The sequence below is a fragment of the Triticum dicoccoides genome, chromosome 4A (assembly GCF_002162155.2).
Source record: "Triticum dicoccoides isolate Atlit2015 ecotype Zavitan chromosome 4A, WEW_v2.0, whole genome shotgun sequence".
Taxonomy (NCBI): Eukaryota; Viridiplantae; Streptophyta; class Magnoliopsida; order Poales; family Poaceae; genus Triticum; species Triticum dicoccoides.
In genome coordinates, this window is record NC_041386.1 from 155252512 (window position 1) to 155275144 (window position 22633).

Here is a 22633-nt window from a genome sequence, read left to right on the forward strand (position 1 = left end):
TAGTTTCGAAGGTCTCGTCGTGACGAATTTTTTATGTGAAAACAATTTTTCAATCGGACCAACAGTTTGAACTACAAAATATTTTAAATTTTCGCACTGAGAAAAATCTTTGATGGCATCATCAATTTCGTTTTTTCTGCATGTACGTATATGATCAGTAGCTGCTAATTAATTGCTAATGGACAGTCACACACACAAAAAAAGAAAATAAGATGAAGCTAATGCATGCATGCAAGCTAGGGAGAAATCGTGCGGATCTATTGCTTAACTTCAGTACATGTGGAAGTTAGCACAGTCCATGAGAAAAATATATACTACTCCCTCTGTTCACTTTTATAAGTCGTTTTAGACAAGTGAAATTGAGCTGTTTTGCATAATGTCTGAAACATCTACAAAGCCTTATAAAAGTGAACGGAAGGAGTAGCAATTTGTATGGACTGAGTCTCACATGCAATGTCTTTACCGAGTCCAAATGCACCACTTATTTTCCACAGAAAAATAAACCCGCTGTCGTATTGGCTTCTTCCCGGGAATTAGAATTTTGGAACCCAACCAAAACATTAGCCAATCTATGTTGCCCTCCCGCAAGCTATATGGTTCCAAACCAAGCATAGGCCTGTGATTTTGCCAAAATGTTGGCAGATCCAAAGGCTACAACCCAAACAACCAAAGCAAAACATGAATGTGATGTCAATCCTTACCAGCCCAAACATACCATATAAGCCGTGTGATCTTTTAGCTAACAAAAATACTAACTGACGAACATTCTCTCAGTCCCTAAAAGGGCATGTCAAGCGACACATTTTCTTGCTAGTTTGAGTTGCGACGTGAGATCAAACGGTGACAGTTTTAGAAGAAAAATGTCTTCTTTTGAAGAAACTGTCATGCTGTTTTGAAGAAAAATGTCATACGAATCGGAAGAAACAGCCAGAAAAAAGTTCGCAAATGTCATCCCTCCCGGCGAAGGTTCTCTATTTTGAACAACTTCGCTGGTAATTTAGCTGTGAAGAGATGACGATTTCTTCGGAACAACATGGCAGTTTCTTCAGAAAAACACACTTTTTGTTCAGAATTGCCATCGTTCGAAACTGCCAGAAAAAAGTGTTCACCTGCCATCCACTTCTCAGCTGACGTTCGTCAGATAACATTACTGCAGCTAAAAAGGGGGAATGCGATGACCGGAGAAACTTCAAAGTAAAACAACGTGGGTCTTCCAGTAATAGGAGTAACAATTTAACATTTCCACAAGCTTTATAATAAAAGGAGCCATATAATAAAAAGGCACATACACACAGAGCACCGCATCTACAACTTCGATGGTGCTCTAGAACTCCGGCCTTGTATAAACTTCTGCATATTTGCGAATTGCTCCTTTGTCATGCCATTGTAATAGTTGACAGCTCTTTCCTGAAACCATAGCACCAATGCTAACATTAGAGGTGTGTCTTCACTGAGTATTGAAAGTTGGAAACTATAACAAGAGCAATTTCCGTTTCTTTCAGCTAGAATGCTCGCCCCTATCAAATTAAGACTTTATACGTTTCTAAGAACACTATTTCTAATGTACAATAAACATACTGTGGATGCTAACATATGATCTGCCGAGTTCTTCATGACCATATATCGGTTAAAAGTTTGCACAAAACAAAGCTGGGATTGCTAAAGAGATCCTTGAAGCATTTACAGCTCAAACTGGATTGGTATCAATAACAAATTCATCTTAGTGCCCATATGACAAATGAAGAGAGCGTTTCTGTCTCCCGAATGACCCATGACCTCCTTTCCTCAAACTTATCTAAGATGACCCATACCAGGCAAAACACTTCCCCAAGAATGCATATCTCCCTACCCTTGATGATTTTTCTTTTTCTTTTACGGAAGTACCCTTGATGCTATTGACTAGGGGTGCAGAGCGGTGCCCGATCCGTCCTGCTTCGTAGTATACACAGATCAACTTAACTATAATTTCCTCACCCAGATTTAACTTAGTTTACACTATTTTCCTACTTATGCGGGATAAGCGGGACGCCCACTTGCATCCCTACTATTGACCGAAGACTTCTAGTGTCCTCCGTGAATCATATCATTATTATGGGAGGTAGGTTAACCTAAAGTCTGTTATCTTTTCAAAAGATGTATTACAATGGTTTCCAGAGAAGATTGATAAAATATCATTCTACTGCAAGAACGGCAACAAGGGTGCAATAGCTGAATACATAAATAGCAACAAATAAATTTCATTTTCTTTTTCCTGTTTCAAATCCCAACAAGGGCTACCAAAAACAGGAACACAAATTAACTAGAATGCATGGTCGTTGATACCAAAGAGGATTTAAGACTGTAAAGCAGTTTCATGGATATTCTGTCAAATTTCTAGTGTACCAAAAAGGGCAACCTGGTGCATGTAGCTCCCGCTTGCGCAGGGTCCAGGGAAGGGTCTAATTCTGCCTGGTTTTTCATTAACACACTGTTGCTAACATTCACAAGATCACCTCAGAGTTTCATAATTTGAGCACCATATAGAATGAAAACAACAAATATTGGCTGTAAGTTAAGCCATGGATACATAATTGTGTCATGCACTTCATAAATTCGCACCTTTTCAAGAGCTCGGGCATGTTTCATGTCCAGCTGAAGCCCATCATTTATAACTGACTTGTATAGCACCACCAAGTTGCGGTTATTCCTCGCAATGGCCTCCGCGACCTCTATGGCCTTACTCAGCACCTGACTATCATCCACAATGTGGTTAGCAAGCCCCCACTTCTCAGCCATTTCAGCAGTGACAGGCATGCAAGCTAGTGACACTTCTCGTGCTCTGTTTGGCCCAATGAGACGAGAGAGCTTCTGTGAAAGACCCCAAGAAGGAAATATCCCAAACCTACATCAGATTGGACAAAGGCTGATTAGAAGACAACAAGCAAAGCACACAGATGAAACGGCAATGGCATGAGCAGGGTTTGTAAGTTGTAGGACAGTGCAGACACGCCCAAATTCAGGTAGTACAAACATAGGTGTTGAACACTAGCAACTCCAATGTATAAAATTTCCCCATACTGAATTGCAGGAGTACAAAAATATTTGCAGCAAATCTTGTGTTTCATTTGCTCTGCCCACAGAAGAATTTCACTGGCATGGGTATATTGAGTTCGAGTGAGATTTTCCAGCTCAACTAGTAGTAAGAAGTTTTAATTAGCGTCTACTGAGAAACTAAACAGATTGACCACCAGCCAAGTTGGATTTTACTTCCGTGCAGAAATGAGATGAAGAAGCGTGTCAGGAGAGCTAGCTCACTTGGCGTGGGTGTCGAGGAATTTGGCGGAGCGGCCAGCGACAAGGAGATCGCAGGCGAGGGCGATCTCGAAGCCCGCGGTGACGGCGAACCCGGCGACGGCGCCGACGATGGGCTTCCGGCAGAGCTCCATCTGGGCGACGGGGTTAGCGGCGGGGTCGTTGACGTCGCCCTTGAAGACCTCCTCCGCCGCCGTGAGGTCCACCCCTGCGCAGAAGGAGCGGCCGCGGCCCGCGAGCACCACCGCGGCCACGCCGTCGTCGGCGTCCAGCCGCCGGAACGCCGAGGCCAGGGAGATCATCATCGAGCGCGTCAGCGCGTTCAGCGCATCGGGGCGGTTGATGGTCACCACGGCGACCTTGGACCCCGGGCTCGCCGGCTCGACCAGGATGAGGTCGCCGGAGTCCGGCGAAGTGGCGCCCATCAAGCTGGGCGGATGAAATCGGGCTAGCGTCTGGAGTTGGTTGATCGATCGCAGCTTGGGACCATGTGCTTGTGCAAGCAACCTTTTGACTTTTGAGAACTATACTCTAAATTGCGAAGTGCTGCACCGAACTGAAGAGTCAGGGCGGTTCTGATAAATACTACTCCCTCCGTTTTTATTTAGTTCGCATATTAGGTTTGGTCAAAGTCAAGCTTTACAAACTTTGACTAAGTTTATATACAAAAATATTAAGATATACAAGAACAAATCAACAACACTAAATTCATTATTAAATGTACTTTCACATCGTATAGATTTATTATGATAAATGTCTATATTATTTTCTATAAACTTAATCAAACTTTATGAAGTTTGACTTCAGTCAACTTTAATATGCAGAGTAAATAAAAATAGAGGAAGTACTAGTCTACTATCACTATAAAAGAAAGAGAGGGTGGAGAACCAAATCATCCTATCCATCGAAACTTGCAATCTGATAGTCTACATCCCTCCAGCATACTAAACGCGTTTTACGCTTTAATTACCCACCATTGCCATTACTTAATTAATTACCAATCATTGCCATTGGGTTAACATCGTTCCCCGACCACGTCGCCCCCCTCTGCCCTCACGCAACCAGCAGTTTTGGCACCGCCCCACCCCTCGCCCGCCCTCTTGCTGCAGCCGCGCCAGCCACCGCCTCGACCGCCGCCGGAGAACCTCCGCCTGTGCCTCCCGCGCCACGCACCGCCGCGCCGTCCGCACCCGCGCCTCCGCTCCGGGCTTCCTGTTGATAAACTCGAAGGCCGCGGAAAACGAGAAGACCACCAACCCTCCTCTGACGCATCTGAGAGCAGGTCGTCGCCCCGGCCGATCCACTTCCGACGGACGCAAGAGTAGGCCGCCGTCCTCGCCGCTCCTCCCACGGAGACGAGAGCAGGACGGTGCCCCCGCCGCTCCTCCTCTGTTGTCGCATGTAGGCCGCCGGTCCTCTTCCGTTGGACGCGGGTGCAGGCCGCCGCCCCCGCCGCTCCTCCTCCAGTGGACGCGAGAGCAGACCGCCGCCCCACCACTCTTCCTCCAACGGATGCGAGAGCGGGCCGCCGCGCCGCCGCTCCTCTTCTGCTACCCCAGGTACCTGCCGCTGAACAGACATCACGGCCGTCGCCCGCGGCTCCTCATCGTCTGCACCCATGAAGATGCCACTACTTAAGGTGGCTTAGCGCTTTGCGGGTCGATTGATTTGTAGGATTTGAGTTCATAGGATTTTAATGGTTTCTTAGCGCTTTATTTGGAGGTAATTTCTGTCAATTTATGATTCAAATTCTTGTGGTTCTCCAATCTTGGGCAGTGTCACCAGAATAGGAGGAGCGCAGCGGAAGGAGCATCAGGCACGTGCTTGCGGTGACCGTGAAGACCAGAAAAGAGATGGATGGGTTCTCACCAAGTTTCTGTGGCTCACGGTTTTCTTCCAGCTCTCTACAATAACTAGAAGATGAGTTACGACAACTTTTTACATAAAAGGTTGGATCTTTCAGCAGTTTGTTGTTGGCTGTGCTACTTACTAATTTGATTTGATAAGTCAACCTGGGGACAGCCGATTGGGTGTGAATGAAGTTGTTAATATGATTTTATTTGTGTGTGCTAATGATAGATCTTGCATTTCTCTACTATATTTGTTTGAATGAGCTACTGCAGCGGATAAGGCCGACGTGCACCATTGTAAACTTTAGATAAAGCTTACAACACGGCAAGGAATAACCTTGATTTATGCATGAGTATTGTACCTGTACTATTTCATGCCGTGTTTCTGGAGTACCAACATTTGAGAATGATAAGTATTATGCATCAGATTTTTCTCTACATGACAATTGGTATGGTAGTTGCTTGACTAAATGATTTAAAGGTGTAAATTGATTCGAGAACATGTCATGTGTTCTAATTTCTGAATCATATAGTTCAATATTTTGAAGTTGGACTAGATTGCTCTTTGAGTTTGCCACTTATTGCACCTGCACATGTACATGCTAAATTTGTAGCATGTTACCTTACAATAAAATGAATCAGATAAAAATAAGTGGATGTAACAAAATTAATTTAGGTAACATGTTACCTCTCTTTTGATGTTATTGGCGATTCCAATTGGATTGAATGTTCAGAGTTTCTTTGCAGCCTGTGTGATGTACAACACTTACATTATTAGTAAAGAAGAATAAATTTAATCAGAGATGCTTCTATTTATTATCTAATGATGTAATCATGTAACTTGTATGCTTTCTCTTGTCAACAAGCAAGGTACTTCTTCCAGCAACTACTTTTGGAGGTCTGCTACTGCCATTTCATGGTACGCTTTGCTTTTGAAAATTATCAAAGGAAACTGATGCAGAAAATATTGCCCATGAACTGAAGCTAGAAATGTAGGAAATCTGTCACCGTCATCTTAACATGATGAGAGTCCAACATCCCAGTAAAAAAATTTATCTTTGGTTACTCAAAGGTGCTAAAACTTATGTCATGTATCATGGATTGCTTGAATTGATCTTTCCGTTTTATGCTCTTTAGTTCATATACCATATTCGGCTATGTATCTCTTGCTTTCCATACACTTCTTTAGCAGAACATCATCATATATTTTGCTCCTTAAAGAGACAACTTTGAATGGAAAATGAGTGAAGACATTGACTATTATCACAGCCAATAGCTTTATTTGTTGTGCCCTTCCGAACTGGAATACCCTTAATGCTAATAATTTATTAATTTTATTTAGATGACACCTCAATCCGTAAGTCATGTTTCCTGCAGTGTATTTTTTTACACTTCCTTAAAATTAATCATATAGGTCTAGAATAGTTGCTTCTTTAAATTAAAGTAGTCTGCTTATGAGCGATATAAAACTATCCAGTTCTCTGGCCATGAATAATGTGGGAAATTTCAAATTATTTGATGGAAAATTCTAAACACTTGAAAAGTAAAATAGGGTATTTTTGAAACGGAAGATTCTCTTGCATGCATTTTCTAAGTTGTCATACTCTGCCTTCACTTCCACAATAACACTGCTCATAGATGTACTATGCCTTGACATGCACAATAGCATTGCCTTGATGTACTATTTGGAAGGAATATATAAAATTATATTTGCTCAGAGAATCATTTTAATTGTCTTCCTAACATAAATATATTAGTGGCACGGTATGCCTCACTCCAGGAACAATGTACCATTGCGGCCGCTTCTAATTGAATTTTATGTTTAATCATTTTTCCTCAAAGCGCATTGAACACCCATGTATCTTTCTTGAACTGATCGGTTCTTGGACTTCGGCAAATACATTTCTGATCTGGTAGTTTGGCTGTTGTTCTTTGGTTATTTACATATTGTTACATGTATATATACGAGTTGTAAAGTGCTCGCCTGTGTGGTCACGCCTGGATCAATATTGTTAGCATCCAACTATGGTGTGGCTCTGCATGCCAAGGGTGGTGTGCGGTTGGATAGAGTACAGGTTGTCGCCAGTGACGAAAGGATGAAGGAGAGCGTAAAGAAATTGGTGCTGGTTGTCGTGGTGATGGCGCACCACTGATGTGGTTGAGTACAGTTTATAGGCAGTTAAGAGGAGAAAATAGAAGAGTTGGGTGCAGCTGAATCCGAACATGTATTACTAGAGTTACCTCCACATTGACTGGAGCCTAAACTAGAGGACATATTCATTTGTTATTTTCTTGATTTTGTGACTCTTCCACAAGTTTTATAGATTATCTTTTTATGGTATATGTTTTCCCTTTTTTGTCCTTTAACACAAGTTGAATTGCATTGTGAAATGGGTGTACCTATTATTATTATTTATGTGATCAGTGGAATTTTCAAAATACTATGTATATGATCTAAACAATGGATGAAAATCAATTTTAGTTGACACGATATTCGAAGTTATGGCTAAATTGTACAACATCCAATATAGTTTATAAATTTATGTGACCGTTATCATTTATATTAATCAAGACGTGCGTTGCACGTGCACGCTTACTGATACTACTAGTATTACTTGGATGTTTTTGTTTTCTCCGGAAAAAGGAACTGATAAGGTTGGTGACGTGTCATGCGTCAGTTACGTGCCGTGCGCATGGTTTCGCTTCTACTCCTACAAACAAAAACATCAACGGCTACTCTGATTCCTGTGAACTGCAATTTTTCTTCTCCTCAAAACAAAACAAAACAAAAAGAACTGCAAAAAATTTTTTTGGGGGAAAAAGAACTGCAATATCTGTTTGGTTGGAAACACCGGCGTCACAGCCGAAACAGCACGTCTTCGTCGGATCACAATATGTCAGCACGCGATCGATTCGTTTCGTTCGACAATACTTTTTTAGAATACACACAAGCATATGTATGATATATTCATAGAAAAAATAATCAAGATGACCAATACAACGCCTTTCGGCAAAGTGCTACATCAAATGGTTAACACCAACATCCACTAAGATAACACCGACACACAACTCGCCTTGCTCAAACTCAAACCAAATAATGACGGAGAGGGTGGACACAGAGCACACAGGCCGCATCCCAACCGAACCGAACACCTCAGAGCTCGATAAAAACGCCAAAGTAAACTAGATCAACACAGTCTCCATCATGGCGCCTAAGAGATCGGCAAGTGGACAACAGGAGCTAGCCCAATTCAATGAAGATGTCGCAGATGAGGCGTCGATGATGGAGTACATAGTGCCCAGGATGCTCATGCCCATAGCAAGAACCGGTACATGACAACCCTGCACCCCAAGCCCCGCCGCCGAGGCGAACGAGACACCAACACCAGTTACTCCTTCGAAAGACACATCGATCACATAGGCAACGCCTTCAAGAAGGGAACGACGTTGTAACGTCGCCGCTGTCTGGCCCGACGAACTTAGCCTAGGGTTTCCCCCGGTGTCGAGCAGGGGATGGACAAGGCCATGGCAACGCCTAAAGGAAGGAGACGGTGCCCACAGGCGTCACCGTTGCCCGCTGCCACAACAGCGCATGAATTTCTCCTCGGCCTTGTCAATAACGTCTTCGGAGCGTAGCAAACTGGGAAGTAGGGGGCAAAGTCATCACATTTGGCCATCACCATGGAGAGGGGAAGTCATATGCCGCTGCGCTGCCGCCCATGCCGTTGGAACAAGCGCATCCACCACCATCGCACCACCGTGCCACCTTGTCGCACGATTTTCCGGGGTCGCCGCCCCGGCTTCCCCCGAGAGGATCCGCCGCTCGGGAGCCACAACCCCACCATGGAGCCGTCCAACACCGAGCTAGGAAGAGCCCCAGCTAGACGACGCCACCACACGCGCTACCACCACTCTCCAGGGCTGCCGGATGAGCCCCCGATGCCACCAACTGGATCTAGGCAGGAGACCCCAAATCCATCGCCACCATGTCCCAGCCCGTGCCCAGGCAAGCTGCAGGGCAACGGGAGCAAGGCCGCGCTGGTTGGGCCTCCACGACGTCGAAGAGGAAGCGCTGAAGCCGAGATAGGACCACCGCCCCGTTCTGTTGACATGCGTGCAACCCTGCGCTGTCCCGCATCTATCAGGGAGGGAGACCGCCCCGCCGCCGCCCACGTCACGAAGGCTTTGCCCCGGTGGCGCCCGCTGGTGGCGCCGAGGGGAGGAGGGGTTGCTGGCCGGCGGCAAGGAGGGCTCTCCCTGGTGGCCTGCGGGGGGAGCGACACGGGAGCAGGGACTGTTGTCAACCGTCGTCCTAAGAGCAACTCTAGAAGACCCCGCATCCGGCCCCGACCAGCAAAATAACCGCCAAAGTGCGGGTCGGGGCGGGAAAACCTGCCCGACCAGACCCCGTATCCCGCCCCGGCCCGCGAATATTTTTGCGGAGCATGGCAAATCTTCTCCCCCAACCTCTAGTTTCATGGGTTGGGAGGCCGACCCGAGCTCAGCCCCTATCCGCAGCGAGATTTGGCGGGAGGGACATTTTCGCGCGCCTTTTCCCGCTCCCCCCACCCTCCGCCACCATTACCCCGCCTCCCCACGCTCCGGTGCTTTCTCCCCGACCGTCCCTCTGTTGGGGAACGCAGCAGAAATTCAAAATTTTCCTACGTGTCACCAAGATCTACCTATGGAGAAACCAGCAACGAGGGGAAGGAGAGTGCATCTACATACCCTTGTAGATCGCTAAGCGGAAGCGTTCAAGAGAACGGGGTTGAAGGAGTCGTACTTGTCGTGATCCAAATCACCGGAGATCCTAGTGCCGAACGGACGACACCTCCGCGTTTAACACACGTACAACCCGGTGACGTCTCCCATGCCTTGATCCAGCAAGGAGAGAGGAAGAGGTTGAGGAAGACTCCATCCAGCAGCAGCACAACGGCGTGGTGGTGGTGGAGGAGCGTGGTACTCCAGCAGGGCTTCGCCAAGCACCGCAAGAGACGAGGAGGGAGAGGGGTAGGGCTGCCCCAAGAAGGAGAGGAACTCGTGTGTCTTGGGCAGCCCAAACCTCAAGTATATATAGGGGGAGGGGAGGGGCTGCGCCCCCTCCTAGGGTTCCCTCCCTAGGGGTGGCGACAGCCCCCACATCCCATCTGGGTGGCGGCCAGGTGGAGGGGGAGAGGGAGGCGCACTAGGCATGGGCCCTAAGGCCCATTTGCCCTTAGGGTTTGCCCCCCTCCTCCCCTTAGGCGCCTTGGGCCCTTGTGTGTGTGTGGGGGGGGGGTGCACCAGCCCACCTGGGGCTGGTACCCTCCCACACTTGGCCCATGCAACCCTCCGGGGCTTGTGGCCCCACTTGGTGGACCCCCGGGACCCTCCCGGTGGTCCCGGTACGTTACCGATAAACCCCAAAACCTTTCCGGCGACCAAAACAGGACTTCCCATATATAAATCTTTACCTCCGGACCATTTCGGAACTCCTCGTGACATCCAGGATCTCATCCGGGACTCCGAACAACATTCGGTAACCACGTATATCTATTCCCTATAACCCTAGCGTCATCTAACCTTAAGTGTGTAGACCCTACGGGTTCGGGAAACATGCAGACATGACCGAGACACCTCTCCGGTCAATAACCAACAGCGGGATCTGGATACCCATGTTGGCTCCCACATGTTCCACAATGATCTCATTGGATGAACCATGATGTCAAGGACTTAATCAATCCCGTATACAATTCCCTTTGTCTAGCGGTACGATACTTGCCCGAGATTCGATCGTCGGTATCCCGATACCTTGTTCAGTCTCGTTACCGGCAAGTCTCTTTACTCGTTCCATAACACATCATCTCATGATCAACTCCTTGATCACATTGTGCACATTATGATGATGTCCTACCGAGTGGGCCCAGAGATACCTCTCCATCACACGGAGTGACAAATCCCAGTCTCGATTCGTGCCAACCCAACAGACACTTTCGGAGATACCCGTAGTGCACCTTTATAGCCACCCAGTTACGTTGTGACGTTTGGCACACCCAAAGTATTCCTACGGTATCCGGGAGTTGCACAATCTCATGGTCTAAGGAAATGATACTTGACATTAGAAAAGCTTTAGCATGCGAACTACACGATCTTGTGCTATGCTTAGGATTGGGTCTTGTCCATCACATCATTCTTCTAATGATGTGATCCCGTTATCAATGACATCCAATGTCCATGGTCAGGAAACCGTAACCATCTATCGATCAACGAGCTAGTCAACTAGAGGCTTACTAGGGACATGGTGTTGTCTATGTATCCACACATGTATCTGAGTTTCCTATCAATACAATTCTAGCATGGATAATAAACGATTATCATGAACAAGGAAATATAATAATAACCAATTTATTATTGCCTCTAGGGCATATTTCCAACAGTCTTCCACTTGCACTAGAGTCAATAATGCAATTCACATCGATATGTGATTAACACTCAAGGTCACATCCCCATGTGACCAACACCCAAAGAGTTCTGGGTTTGATCATGTTATGCTTGTTAGAGAGGTTTCAGTCAACGGGTCTGCAACATTCAGATCCGTATGTACTTTGCAAATCTCTAGGTCATATTATAAATGCTGCTTCCACGCTCCACTTGGAGCTATTCCAAATGGTTGCTCCACTATACGTATCCGGTTTGCTACTCAGAGTCATTCAGATAGGTGTTAAAGCTTGCATCGACGAAACCCTTTACGCCGAACTCTTTATCACCTCCATAATCGAGAAACATGTCCTTATTACTCCAAGGATAATTTTGACCGCTATCTAGTGATCCACTCCTGGATCACCTTTGTACCCTCTTGCCAGACATGTGGCAAGGCACACATCAGGTGCGATACTCAGCATGGCATACTGTATAGAGCCTATGACAAAAACATAGGGGACAACATTCGTCCTTTCTCTTTCTTCTGCCGTGGTCGAGCTTTAAGTCTTAACTTCATACCTTACAACTCAGGCAAGAACTCCTTCCTTGACTGATCCATCTTGAACACCTTCAAGATCATGTCAAGGTATGTGCTCATTTGAAAGTACCATTTAGCGTTTTTGATCTATCCTCATAGATGTTGATGCTCAATGTTCAAGTAGCCTAATCCAGGTTTTCTATTGAAAAACACTTTTCAAATAACCCTATATGCTTTCCAGAAATTCTACATCATTTCTGATCCACAATATGTCAACAACATATACTCATCAGAAATTCTATAGGGCTCCCACTCACTTCTTTGGAAATACAAGTTTCTCATAAACTTTGTATAAACCCAAAATCTTTGATCATCTCATCAAAGCGTACATTCCAACTCCGAGATGCTTACTCTAGTCCTTAGAAGGATCGTTGGAGTTAGCATACCTTTTAGCATCCTTAGGATCGACAAAACCTTTCTGATTGTATCGCATACAACCTTTCCTTACAAAAACTGGTAAGGAAACTCGTTTTGACATCCATCTACCAGATTACATAAATGCAGCTAATGCTAACATGATTCCGACGGACTTAAGCATTGCTACGGATGAGAAGATCTCATCGTAGTCAACTCCTTGAACTTGTGAAAAACTCTTCGCCACAAGTCGAGCTTCATAGACGGTGACATTACCGTCTATGTCCGTCTTCTTCTTAAAGATCCATTTATCTCAATGGCTTGCCGATCATTGGGCAAGTCCACCAAAGTCCATGCTTTGTTCTGATACATGGATCCTATCTCGGATTTCTTGGCTTCTAACCATTTGTCGGAATTCAGGCCCACCATCGCTTCTCCATAGCTTGTAGGTTCATTGTTGTCTAGCAACATGACTTCCAAGACAGGATTACGTACCACTCTGAAGTAGTACGCATCCTTGTCATCCCACGAGGTTTGGTAGTGACTTGATCTGAAGTTTCATGATCACAATCATAAGCTTCTACTTCAATTGGTGTAGGTGCCATAGGAACAACTCCATGTGCCCTGCCATACACTAGTTGAAGAGACGGTTCAATAACCTCATCAAGTCTCCACCATCCTCCCACTCAATTCTTTCGAGAGAAACTTTTCCTCGAGAAAGGATCCGATTCTAGAAACAATCCCTTATTGCTTTTGGATCTGAGACAGGAGGTATACCCAACTGTTTTTGGGTGTCCTATGAAGATGCATTTATCCGCTTTGGGTTCGAGCTTATCAGCTTGAAACTTTTTCACATAAGCGTTGCAGCCCCAAACTTTTAAGAAATGACAGCTTAGGTTTCTCTAAACCATAGTTCATACGGTGTCATCTCATCGGAATTACATGATGCCCTATTTAAAGTGAATGTGGTTGTCTCTAATGCCTAATCCATAAACTATTGTGGTAATTCGATAAGAGACATCATGGTATGCATCATATCCAATAGGGTGCAGTTATGATGTTCGGACACACCATCACACTATGGTGTTCCAGGCTGTATTAGTTGTGAAACAACTTCCACAATGTCTTAATTCTGTGCCAAACTCGTAATTCAGATATTCATCTCTATGATCAAATCATAGACATTTTATCCTCTTGTCACGATGATCTCTCACCTTCACCCTGAAATTACTTGAACCTTTCAATAATTCAGACTCGTGATTCATCAAGTAAATATACTCAACATCTACTCAAATCATCTGTGAAGTAAGAACATAATGATATCCACTACACGCCTCAGCACTCATTGGACTGCACACATCAAAATGTATTACTTCCAACAAGTTGCTTTCTAGTTCCATTTTACTGAAAACAAGGCTTTCAGTCATCTTGCCCATGTGGTATGATTTGCATGTCTCAAGTGATTCAAAATCAAGTGAGTCCAAATGGTCCATTTGCATGGAGTTTCTTCATGCATATACACCAATAGACATGGTTCGCATGTCTCAAACTTTTCAAAAATGAGTGAGCCCAAAGATCCATCAACATGGAGCTTCTTCATGCGTTTTATACCGATATGACTTACATGGCAGTGCCACAGGTAGGTGGTACTATCATTACTATCTTATATCTTTTGGTATGAACATGTGTATCACTACGATCGAGATTCAATAAACCATTCATTTTTGGGTGCAAGACCATTGAAGGTATTATTCAAATAAACAGAGTAACCATTATTCTCCTTAAATGAATAACCGTATTGCGATAGACATAATCCAATCATGTCTATGCTTAATGCAAACACCAATCTCGATGGTAGAGGGAGCGTGCGATGCTTGATCACATCAAGCTTGGGAAAAACTTCCAACACATATCGCCAGCTCACCTTTAGCTAGTCTCCGTTTACTCCGTAGCCTTTTATTTCGAGTTTACTAACACTTAGCAACCGAACCAGTATCTAATACCATGGTGCTACTAGGAGTACTAGTAAAGTACACATCAACACAATGTATATCCAATGTACTTCTATCGACCTTGCCAGCCTTCTTATCTACCAAGTATCTAGGGTAATTCTGCTCCAGTGGCTGTTCCCCTTATTACAGAAGCACTTAGTCTCGGGTTTGGGTTCAACCTTGGGTTTCTTCACTAGAGCAGCAGCTGATTTGCCATTTCATGAAGTATCCCTTCTTGCCCTTGCCCTTCTTGAAACTAGTGGTTTCACCAACCATCAATAATTGATGCTCCTTCTTGATTTCTACTTTTGTGGTGTCAAACATCGCGAATATCTCAAGGATCATCATATATGTCCCCGATATATTATAGTTCATCACGAAGCTCTAGCAGCTTGGTGGTAATGACTTCGGAGAAACATCACTATCTCATCTGGAAGATCAACTCCCACTCGATTCAAATGATTGTTGTACTCAGACAATCTGAGCACAAGCTCAACAATTGAGCTTTTCTCCCTTAGTTTACAGGCTAATAAAATCGTCGGAGGTCTTATACCTTGACGTGGGCACGAGCCTGAAATCCCAATTTCAGCCCTCGAAACATCTCATATGTTTCGCGACGTTTCAAAACGTCTTCGGTGCCTCAACTCTAAACCGTTTAACTGAACTATCACGTAGTTATCAAAATGTGTATGTCAGATGTTCGCAACATCCACAGACGACGTTCAAGGTTCAGCACACTGAGCGGTGCATTAAGGACATAAGCCTTCTATGAAGCAATGAGGACAATCCTCAGTTTACGGACCTAGTCCGCATAATTGCTACTATCAACTTTCAACTAAATTTTCTCTAGGAACATATCTAAACAGTAGAACTAAAGCGCGAGCTACGACATAATTTGCGAAGACCTTTTGACTATGTTCAGGATAATTAAGTTCATCTTATGAACTCCCACTCAGATAGACATCCCTCTAGTCATCTAAGTGATTACATGATCCGAGTCAACTAGGCCGTGTCCGATCATCACGTGAGACGGACTAGTCATCATCGATGAACGTCTTCATGTTGATCGTATCTACCATACGACTCATGCTCGACCTTTCGGTCTCTTGTGTTCCGAGGCCATGTCTGTACATGCTAGGCTCGTCAAGTCAACCTAAGTGTTTCGCGTGTGTAAATCTATCTTACACCCGTTGTATGTGAACGTTAGAATCTCTCACACCCGATCATCACGTGGTGCTTCGAAACGACGAACTTTCGCAACGGTGCACAGTTAGGGGGAACACTTTCTTGAAATTTTAATGAGGGATCATCTTATTTACTACCGTTGTTCTAAGCAAATAAGATGCATAAACATGATAAACATCACATGCAATCAAATAATAGTGACATGATATGGCCAATATCATATAGCTCCTTTGATCTCCATCTTGGGGCTCCATGATCATCTTGTCACCGGCATGACACCATGATCTCCATCATCATGATCTCCATCATCGTGTCTCCATGAAGTTGTCTCGCCAACTTATTACTTCTACTACTATGGCTACTGGTTAGCAATAAAGTAAAGTAATTACATGGCATTGTTCAATGACATGCAGGTCATAAAATAAATAAAGACAACTCCTATGGCTCTTGCCGGTTGTTATACTCATCGACATGCAAGTCGTGATTCCTATTACAAGAACATGATCAATCTCATACATCACATATCATTCATCATATTCTTCTTGGCCATATCACATCACATAGCATACCCTGCAAAAACAAGTTAGACGTCCTCTAATTGTTGTTTGCATGTTTTACGTGGCTGCTATGGATTTCTAGCAAGAACGTTTCTTACCTACGCAAAACCACAACATGATATGTCAATTGCTATTTACCCTTCATAAGGACCCTTTTCATCGAATCCATTCCGACTAAAGTGGGAGAGACTGGCACCTGCTAGCCACCTTATGCAACTAGTGCATGTCAGTCGGTGGAACCTGTCTCACGTAAGAGTACGTGTAAGGTCGGTCCGGGCCGCTTCATCCCACAATACCGTCGAAACAAGATTGGACTAGTAACGGTAAGCATATTGAACAAAATCAACGCCCACAACTACTTTGTGTTCTACTCGTGCATAGAATCTACGCAATAGACCTAGCTCTGATACCACTATTGGGGAACGCAGCAGAAATTCAAAATTTTCCTACGTGTCACCAAGATCTATCTATGGAGAAACCAGCAACGAGGGGAAGGAGAGTGCATCTACATACCCTTGTAGATCGCTAAGCATAAGCGTTCAAGAGAACGGGGTTGAAGGAGTCGTACTCATCGTGATCCAAATCACCGGAGATCCTAGTGCCGAACGAACGGCACCTCCGCGTTCAACACACGTACAGCCCAGTGACGTCTCCCATGCCTTGATCTAGCAAGGAGAGAGGGAGAGGTTGAGGAAGACTCCATCCAGCAGCAGCACAACGGCGTGGTGGTGATGGAGGAGCGTGGTACTCCAGCAGGGCTTCGCCAAGCACCGCAAGAGACGAGGAGGGAGAGGGGTAGGGCTGCGCCAAGAAGGAGAGGAACTCCTGTGTCTTGGGCAGCCCAAACCTCAAGTATATATAGGGGGAGGGGAGGGGCTGCGCCCCCACCTAGGGTTCCCTCCCTAGGGGTGGCGACAGCCCCCAGATCCCATCTGGGTGGCGGCCAGGTGGAGGGGGAGAGGGAGGCGCACCAGGCATGGGCCCTAAGGCCCATTTGCCCTTAGGGTTTGCCCCCCCCTCCTCCCCTTAGGCGCCTTGGATCCTTGTGGGGGGGCGCACCAGCCCACCTGGGGCTGGTCCCCTCCCACACTTGGCCCATGCAGCCCTCCGGGGCTTGTGGCCCCACTTGGTGGACCCCCGGGACCCTCCCGGTAGTCCCGGTACGTTACCGATAAACCCCGAAACCTTTCCGGCGACCAAAACAGGACTTCCCGTATATAAATCTTTACCTCCGGACCATTCCGGAACTCCTCGTGACGACCGGGATCTCATCCGGGACTCCGAAAAACATTCGGTAACCACGTATATCTATTCCCTATAACCCTAGCGTCATCGAACCTTAAGTGTGTAGACCCTACGGGTTCGGGAAACATGCAGACATGACCGAGACACCTCTCCGGTCAATAACCAACAGCGGGATCTGGATACCCATGTTGGCTCCCACATGTTCCACGATGATCTCATTGGATGAACCATGATGTCAAGGACTTAATCAATCCCGTATACAATTCCCTTTGTCTAGCGGTACGATACTTGCCCGAGATTCGATCGTCGGTATCCCGATACCTTGTTCAATCTCGTTACCAGCAAGTCTCTTTACTCGTTCCGTAACACATCATCCCGTGATCAACTCCTTGATCACATTGTGCACATTATGATGATGTCCTACCGAGTGGGCTCAGAGATACCTCTCCATCACACGGAGCGACAAATCCCAGTCTTGATTCGTGCCAACCCAACAGACACTTTCGGAGATACCCGTAGTGCACCTTTATAGCCACCCAGTTACGTTGTGACGTTTGGCACACCCAAAGTATTCCTACGGTATCTGGGAGTTGCACAATCTCATGGTCTAAGGAAATGATACTTGACATTAGAAAAGCTTTAGCATGCGAACTACACGATCTTGTGCTAAGCTTAGGATTGGGTCTTGTCCATCACATCATTCTTCTAATGATGTGATCCCGTTATCAATGACATCCAATGTCCATGGTCAGGAAACTGTAACCATCTATTGATCAACGAGCTAGTCAACTAGAGGCTTACTAGGGACATGGTGTTATCTATGTATCCACACATGTATCTGAGTTTCCTATCAATACAATTCTAGCATGGATAATAAACGATTATCATGAACAAGGAAATACAATAATAACCAATTTATTATTGCCTCTAGGGCATATTTCCAACAGTCTTCCACTTGCACTAGAGTCAATAATCCAATTCACATCGATATGTGATTAACACTCAAGGTCACATCCCCATGTGACCAACACCCAAAGAGTTCTGGGTTTGATCATGTTATGCTTGTGAGAGAGGTTTCAGTCAACGGGTCTGCAACATTCAGATCCCTATGTACTTTGCAAATCTCTAGGTCATATTATAAATGCTGCTTCCACGCTCCACTTGGAGCTATTCCAAATGGTTTCTCCACTATACGTATCCGGTTTGCTACTCAGAGTCATCCAGATAGGTGTTAAAGCTTGCATCTATGTAACCCTTTACGCCGAACTCTTTATCACCTCCATAATCGAGAAACATGTCCTTAGTACTCCAAGGATAATTTTGACCGCTATCTAGTGATCCACTCCTGGATCACCTTTGTACCCTCTTGCCAGACATGTGGCAAGGCACACATCATGTGCGGTACTCAGCATGGCATACCGTATAGATCCTATGACAAAAACATAGGGGACGACATTCGTCCTTTCTCTTCTTCTGCCGTGGTCGAGTTTTAAGTCTTAACTTCATACCTTACAACTCAGGCAAGAACTCCTTCCTTGACTGATCCATCTTGAACACCTTCAAGATCATGTCAAGGTATGTGCTCATTTGAAAGTACCATTTAGCGTTTTTGATCTATCCTCATAGATGTTGATGCTCAATGTTCAAGTAGCCTAATCCAGGTTTTCTATTGAAAAACACTTTTCAAATAACCCTATATGCTTTCCAGAAATTCTACATCATTTCTGATCCACAATATGTCAACAACATATACTCATCAGAAATTCTATAGTGCTCCCACTCACTTCTTTGGAAATACAAGTTTCTCATAAACTTTGTATAAACCCAAAATCTTTGATCATCTCATCAAAACGTACATTCCAACTCCGAGATGCTTACTCCAGTCCTTAGAAGGATCGTTGGAGTTAGCATACCTTTTAGCATCCTTAGGATCGACAAAACCTTTCTGATTGTATCGCATACAACCTTTCCTTACAAAAACTGGTAAGGAAACTCGTTTTGACATCCATCTGCCAGATTACATAAATGCAGCTAATGCTAACATGATTCCGACGGACTTAAGCATTGCTACGGATGAGAAGATCTCATCGTAGTCAACTCCTTGAACTTGTGAAAAACTCTTCGCCACAAGTCGAGCTTCATAGACGGTGACATTACCGTCTACGTCCGTCTTCTTCTTAAAGATCCATTTATCTCAATGGCTTGCCGATCATTGGGCAAGTCCACCAAAGTCCATGCTTTGTTCTGATACATGGATCCTATCTCGGATTTCATGGCTTCTAACCATTTGTCGGAATTTAGGCCCACCATCGCTTCTCCATAGCTCATAGGTTCATTGTTGTCTAGCAACATGACTTCCAAGACAGGATTACGTACCACTCTGAAGTAGTACGCATCCTTGTCATCCCACGAGGTTTGGTAGTGACTTGATCTGAAGTTTCATGATCACAATCATAAGCTTCTACTTCAATTGGTGTAGGTGCCATAGGAACAACTCCATGTGCCCTGCCATACACTAGTTGAAGAGACGGTTCAATAACCTCATCAAGTCTCCACCATCCTCCCACTCAATTCTTTCGAGAGAAACTTTTCCTCGAGAAAGGACCCGATTCTAGAAACAACCCCTTATTGCTTTTGGATCTGAGACAGGAGGTATACCCAACTATTTTTGGGTGTCCTATGAAGATGCATTTATCCGCTTTGGGTTCGAGCTTATCAGCTTGAAAGTTTTTCACATAAGCGTTGCAGCCCCAAACTTTTAAGAAATGATAGCTTAGGTTTCTCTAAACCATAGTTCATACGGTGTCATCTCATCGGAATTACGTGATGCCCTATTTAAAGTGAATGTGGTTGTCTCTAATGCCTAACTCATAAAATATTGTGGTAATTCGATAAGAGACATCATGGTATGCATCATATCCAATAGGGTGCAGTTATGATGTTCGGACACACCATCACACTATGGTGTTCCAGGCTGTATTAGTTGTGAAGCAATTTCCACAATGTCTTAATTCTGTGCCAAACTCATAATTCAGATATTCATCTCTATGATCATATCATAGACATTTTATCCTCTTGTCACGATGATCTCTCACCTTCACCCTGAAATTACTTGAACCTTTCAATAATTCAGACTCGTGATTCATCAAGTAAATATACTCAACATCTACTCAAATCATCTGTGAAGTAAGAACATAATGATATCCACTACACGCCTCAGCACTCATTGGACTGCACACATCAAAATGTATTACTTCCAACAAGTTGCTTTCTAGTTCCATTTTACTGAAAACGAGGCTTTCATTCATCTTGCCCATGTGGTATGATTTGCATGTCTCAAGTGATTCAAAATCAAGTGAGTCCAAATGGTCCATTTGCATGGAGTTTCTTCATGCATATACACCAATAGACATGGTTCGCATGTCTCAAACTTTTCAAAAATGAGTGAGCCCAAAGATCCATCAACATGGAGCTTCTTCATGCATTTCATACCGATATGACTTACATGGCAGTGCCACAGGTAGGTGGTACTATCATTACTATCTTATATCTTTTGGTATGAACATGTGTATCACTACGATCGAGATTCAATAAACCATTCATTTTTGGGTGCAAGACCATTGAAGGTATTATTCAAATAAACAGAGTAACCATTATTCTCCTTAAATGAATAACCGTATTGCGATAGACATAATCCAATCATGTCTATGCTTAATGCAAACACCAATCTCGATGGTAGAGGGAGCGTGCGATGCTTGATCACATCAAGCTTGGGAAAAACTTCCAACACATATCGCCAGCTCACCTTTAGCTAGTCTCCGTTTACTCCGTAGCCTTTTATTTCGAGTTTACTAACACTTAGCAACCGAACCAGTATCTAATACCATGGTGCTACTAGGAGTACTAGTAAAGTACACATCAACACAATGTATATCCAATATACTTCTATCGACCTTGCCAGCCTTCTTATCTACCAAGTATCTAGGGTAATTCTGCTCCAGTGGCTGTTCCCCTTATTACAGAAGCACTTAGTCTCGGGTTTGGGTTCAACCTTGGGTTTCTTCACTAGAGCAGCAACTGATTTGCCGTTTCATGAAGTATCCCTTCTTGCCCTTGCCCTTCTTGAAACTAGTGGTTTCACCAACCATCAACAATTGATGCTCCTTCTTGATTTCTACTTTTGTGGTGTCAAACATCGTGAATATTTCAAGGATCATCATATATGTCCCCGATATATTATAGTTCATCACGAAGCTCTAGCAGCTTGGTGGTAATGACTTCGTAGAAACATCACTATCTCATCTGGAAGATCAACTCCCACTCGATTCAAATGATTGTTGTACTCAGACAATCTGAGCACAAGCTCAACAATTGAGCTTTTCTCCCTTAGTTTACAGGCTAAGAAAATCGTCGGAGGTCTTATACCTCTTGACGTGGGCACGAGCCTGAAATCCCAATTTCAGCCCTCGAAACATCTCATATGTTTCGCGACGTTTCAAAACGTCTTCGGTGCCTCAACTCTAAACCGTTTAACTGAACTATCACGTAGTTATCAAAATGTGTATGTCAGATGTTCGCAACATCCACAGACGACGTTCGAGGTTCAGCACACTGAGCGGTGCATTAAGGACATAAGCCTTCTATGAAGCAATGAGGACAATCCTCAGTTTACGGACCTAGTCCGCATAATTGCTACTATCAACTTTCAACTAAATTTTCTCTAGGAACATATCTAAACAGTAGAACTAAAGCGCGAGCTACGACATAATTTGCGAAGACCTTTTGACTATGTTCAGGATAATTAAGTTCATCTTATGAACTCCCACTCAGATAGACATCCCTCTAGTCATCTAAGTGATTACATGATCCGAGTCAACTAGGCCGTGTCCGATCATCACGTGAGACGGACTAGTCATCATCGATGAACGTCTTCATGTTGATCGTATCTACCATACGACTCATGCTCGACCTTTCGGTCTCTTGTGTTCTGAGGCCATGTCTGTACATGCTAGGCTCGTCAAGTCAACCTAAGTGTTTCGCGTGTGTAAATCTATCTTACACCCGTTGTATGTGAACGTTAGAATCTATCACACCCGATCATCACGTGGTGCTTCGAAACGACGAACTTTCGCAACGGTGCACAGTTAGGGGGAACACTTTCTT

At 44.6% G+C, this 22633-nt stretch overlaps 1 protein-coding gene across 2 annotated transcripts; it reads right to left on the reverse strand.

Annotated features, from left to right (window-relative positions):
• Nucleotides 1–1092: 1092 nt before the first annotated feature.
• Nucleotides 1093–3841, reverse strand: LOC119285498 (probable enoyl-CoA hydratase 1, peroxisomal). 2 transcript variants are annotated; one of them, XM_037564788.1, is made up of 3 exons: nucleotides 3295–3841; nucleotides 2602–2881; nucleotides 1093–1409 (listed from the first exon to the last, which is right to left on the reverse strand). In XM_037564788.1, exons 1-3 carry the CDS (start codon nucleotides 3714–3716, stop codon nucleotides 1377–1379), a joined length of 735 nt encoding a protein of 244 aa, XP_037420685.1. In that variant the 5' UTR covers nucleotides 3717–3841; the 3' UTR covers nucleotides 1093–1376. The 2 variants fall into 2 exon arrangements, with proteins under 2 accessions (XP_037420685.1, XP_037420684.1); XM_037564787.1 differs by having other exon boundaries at nucleotides 1093–1407; nucleotides 2599–2881; nucleotides 3295–3839.
• Nucleotides 3842–22633: the final 18792 nt, after the last annotated feature.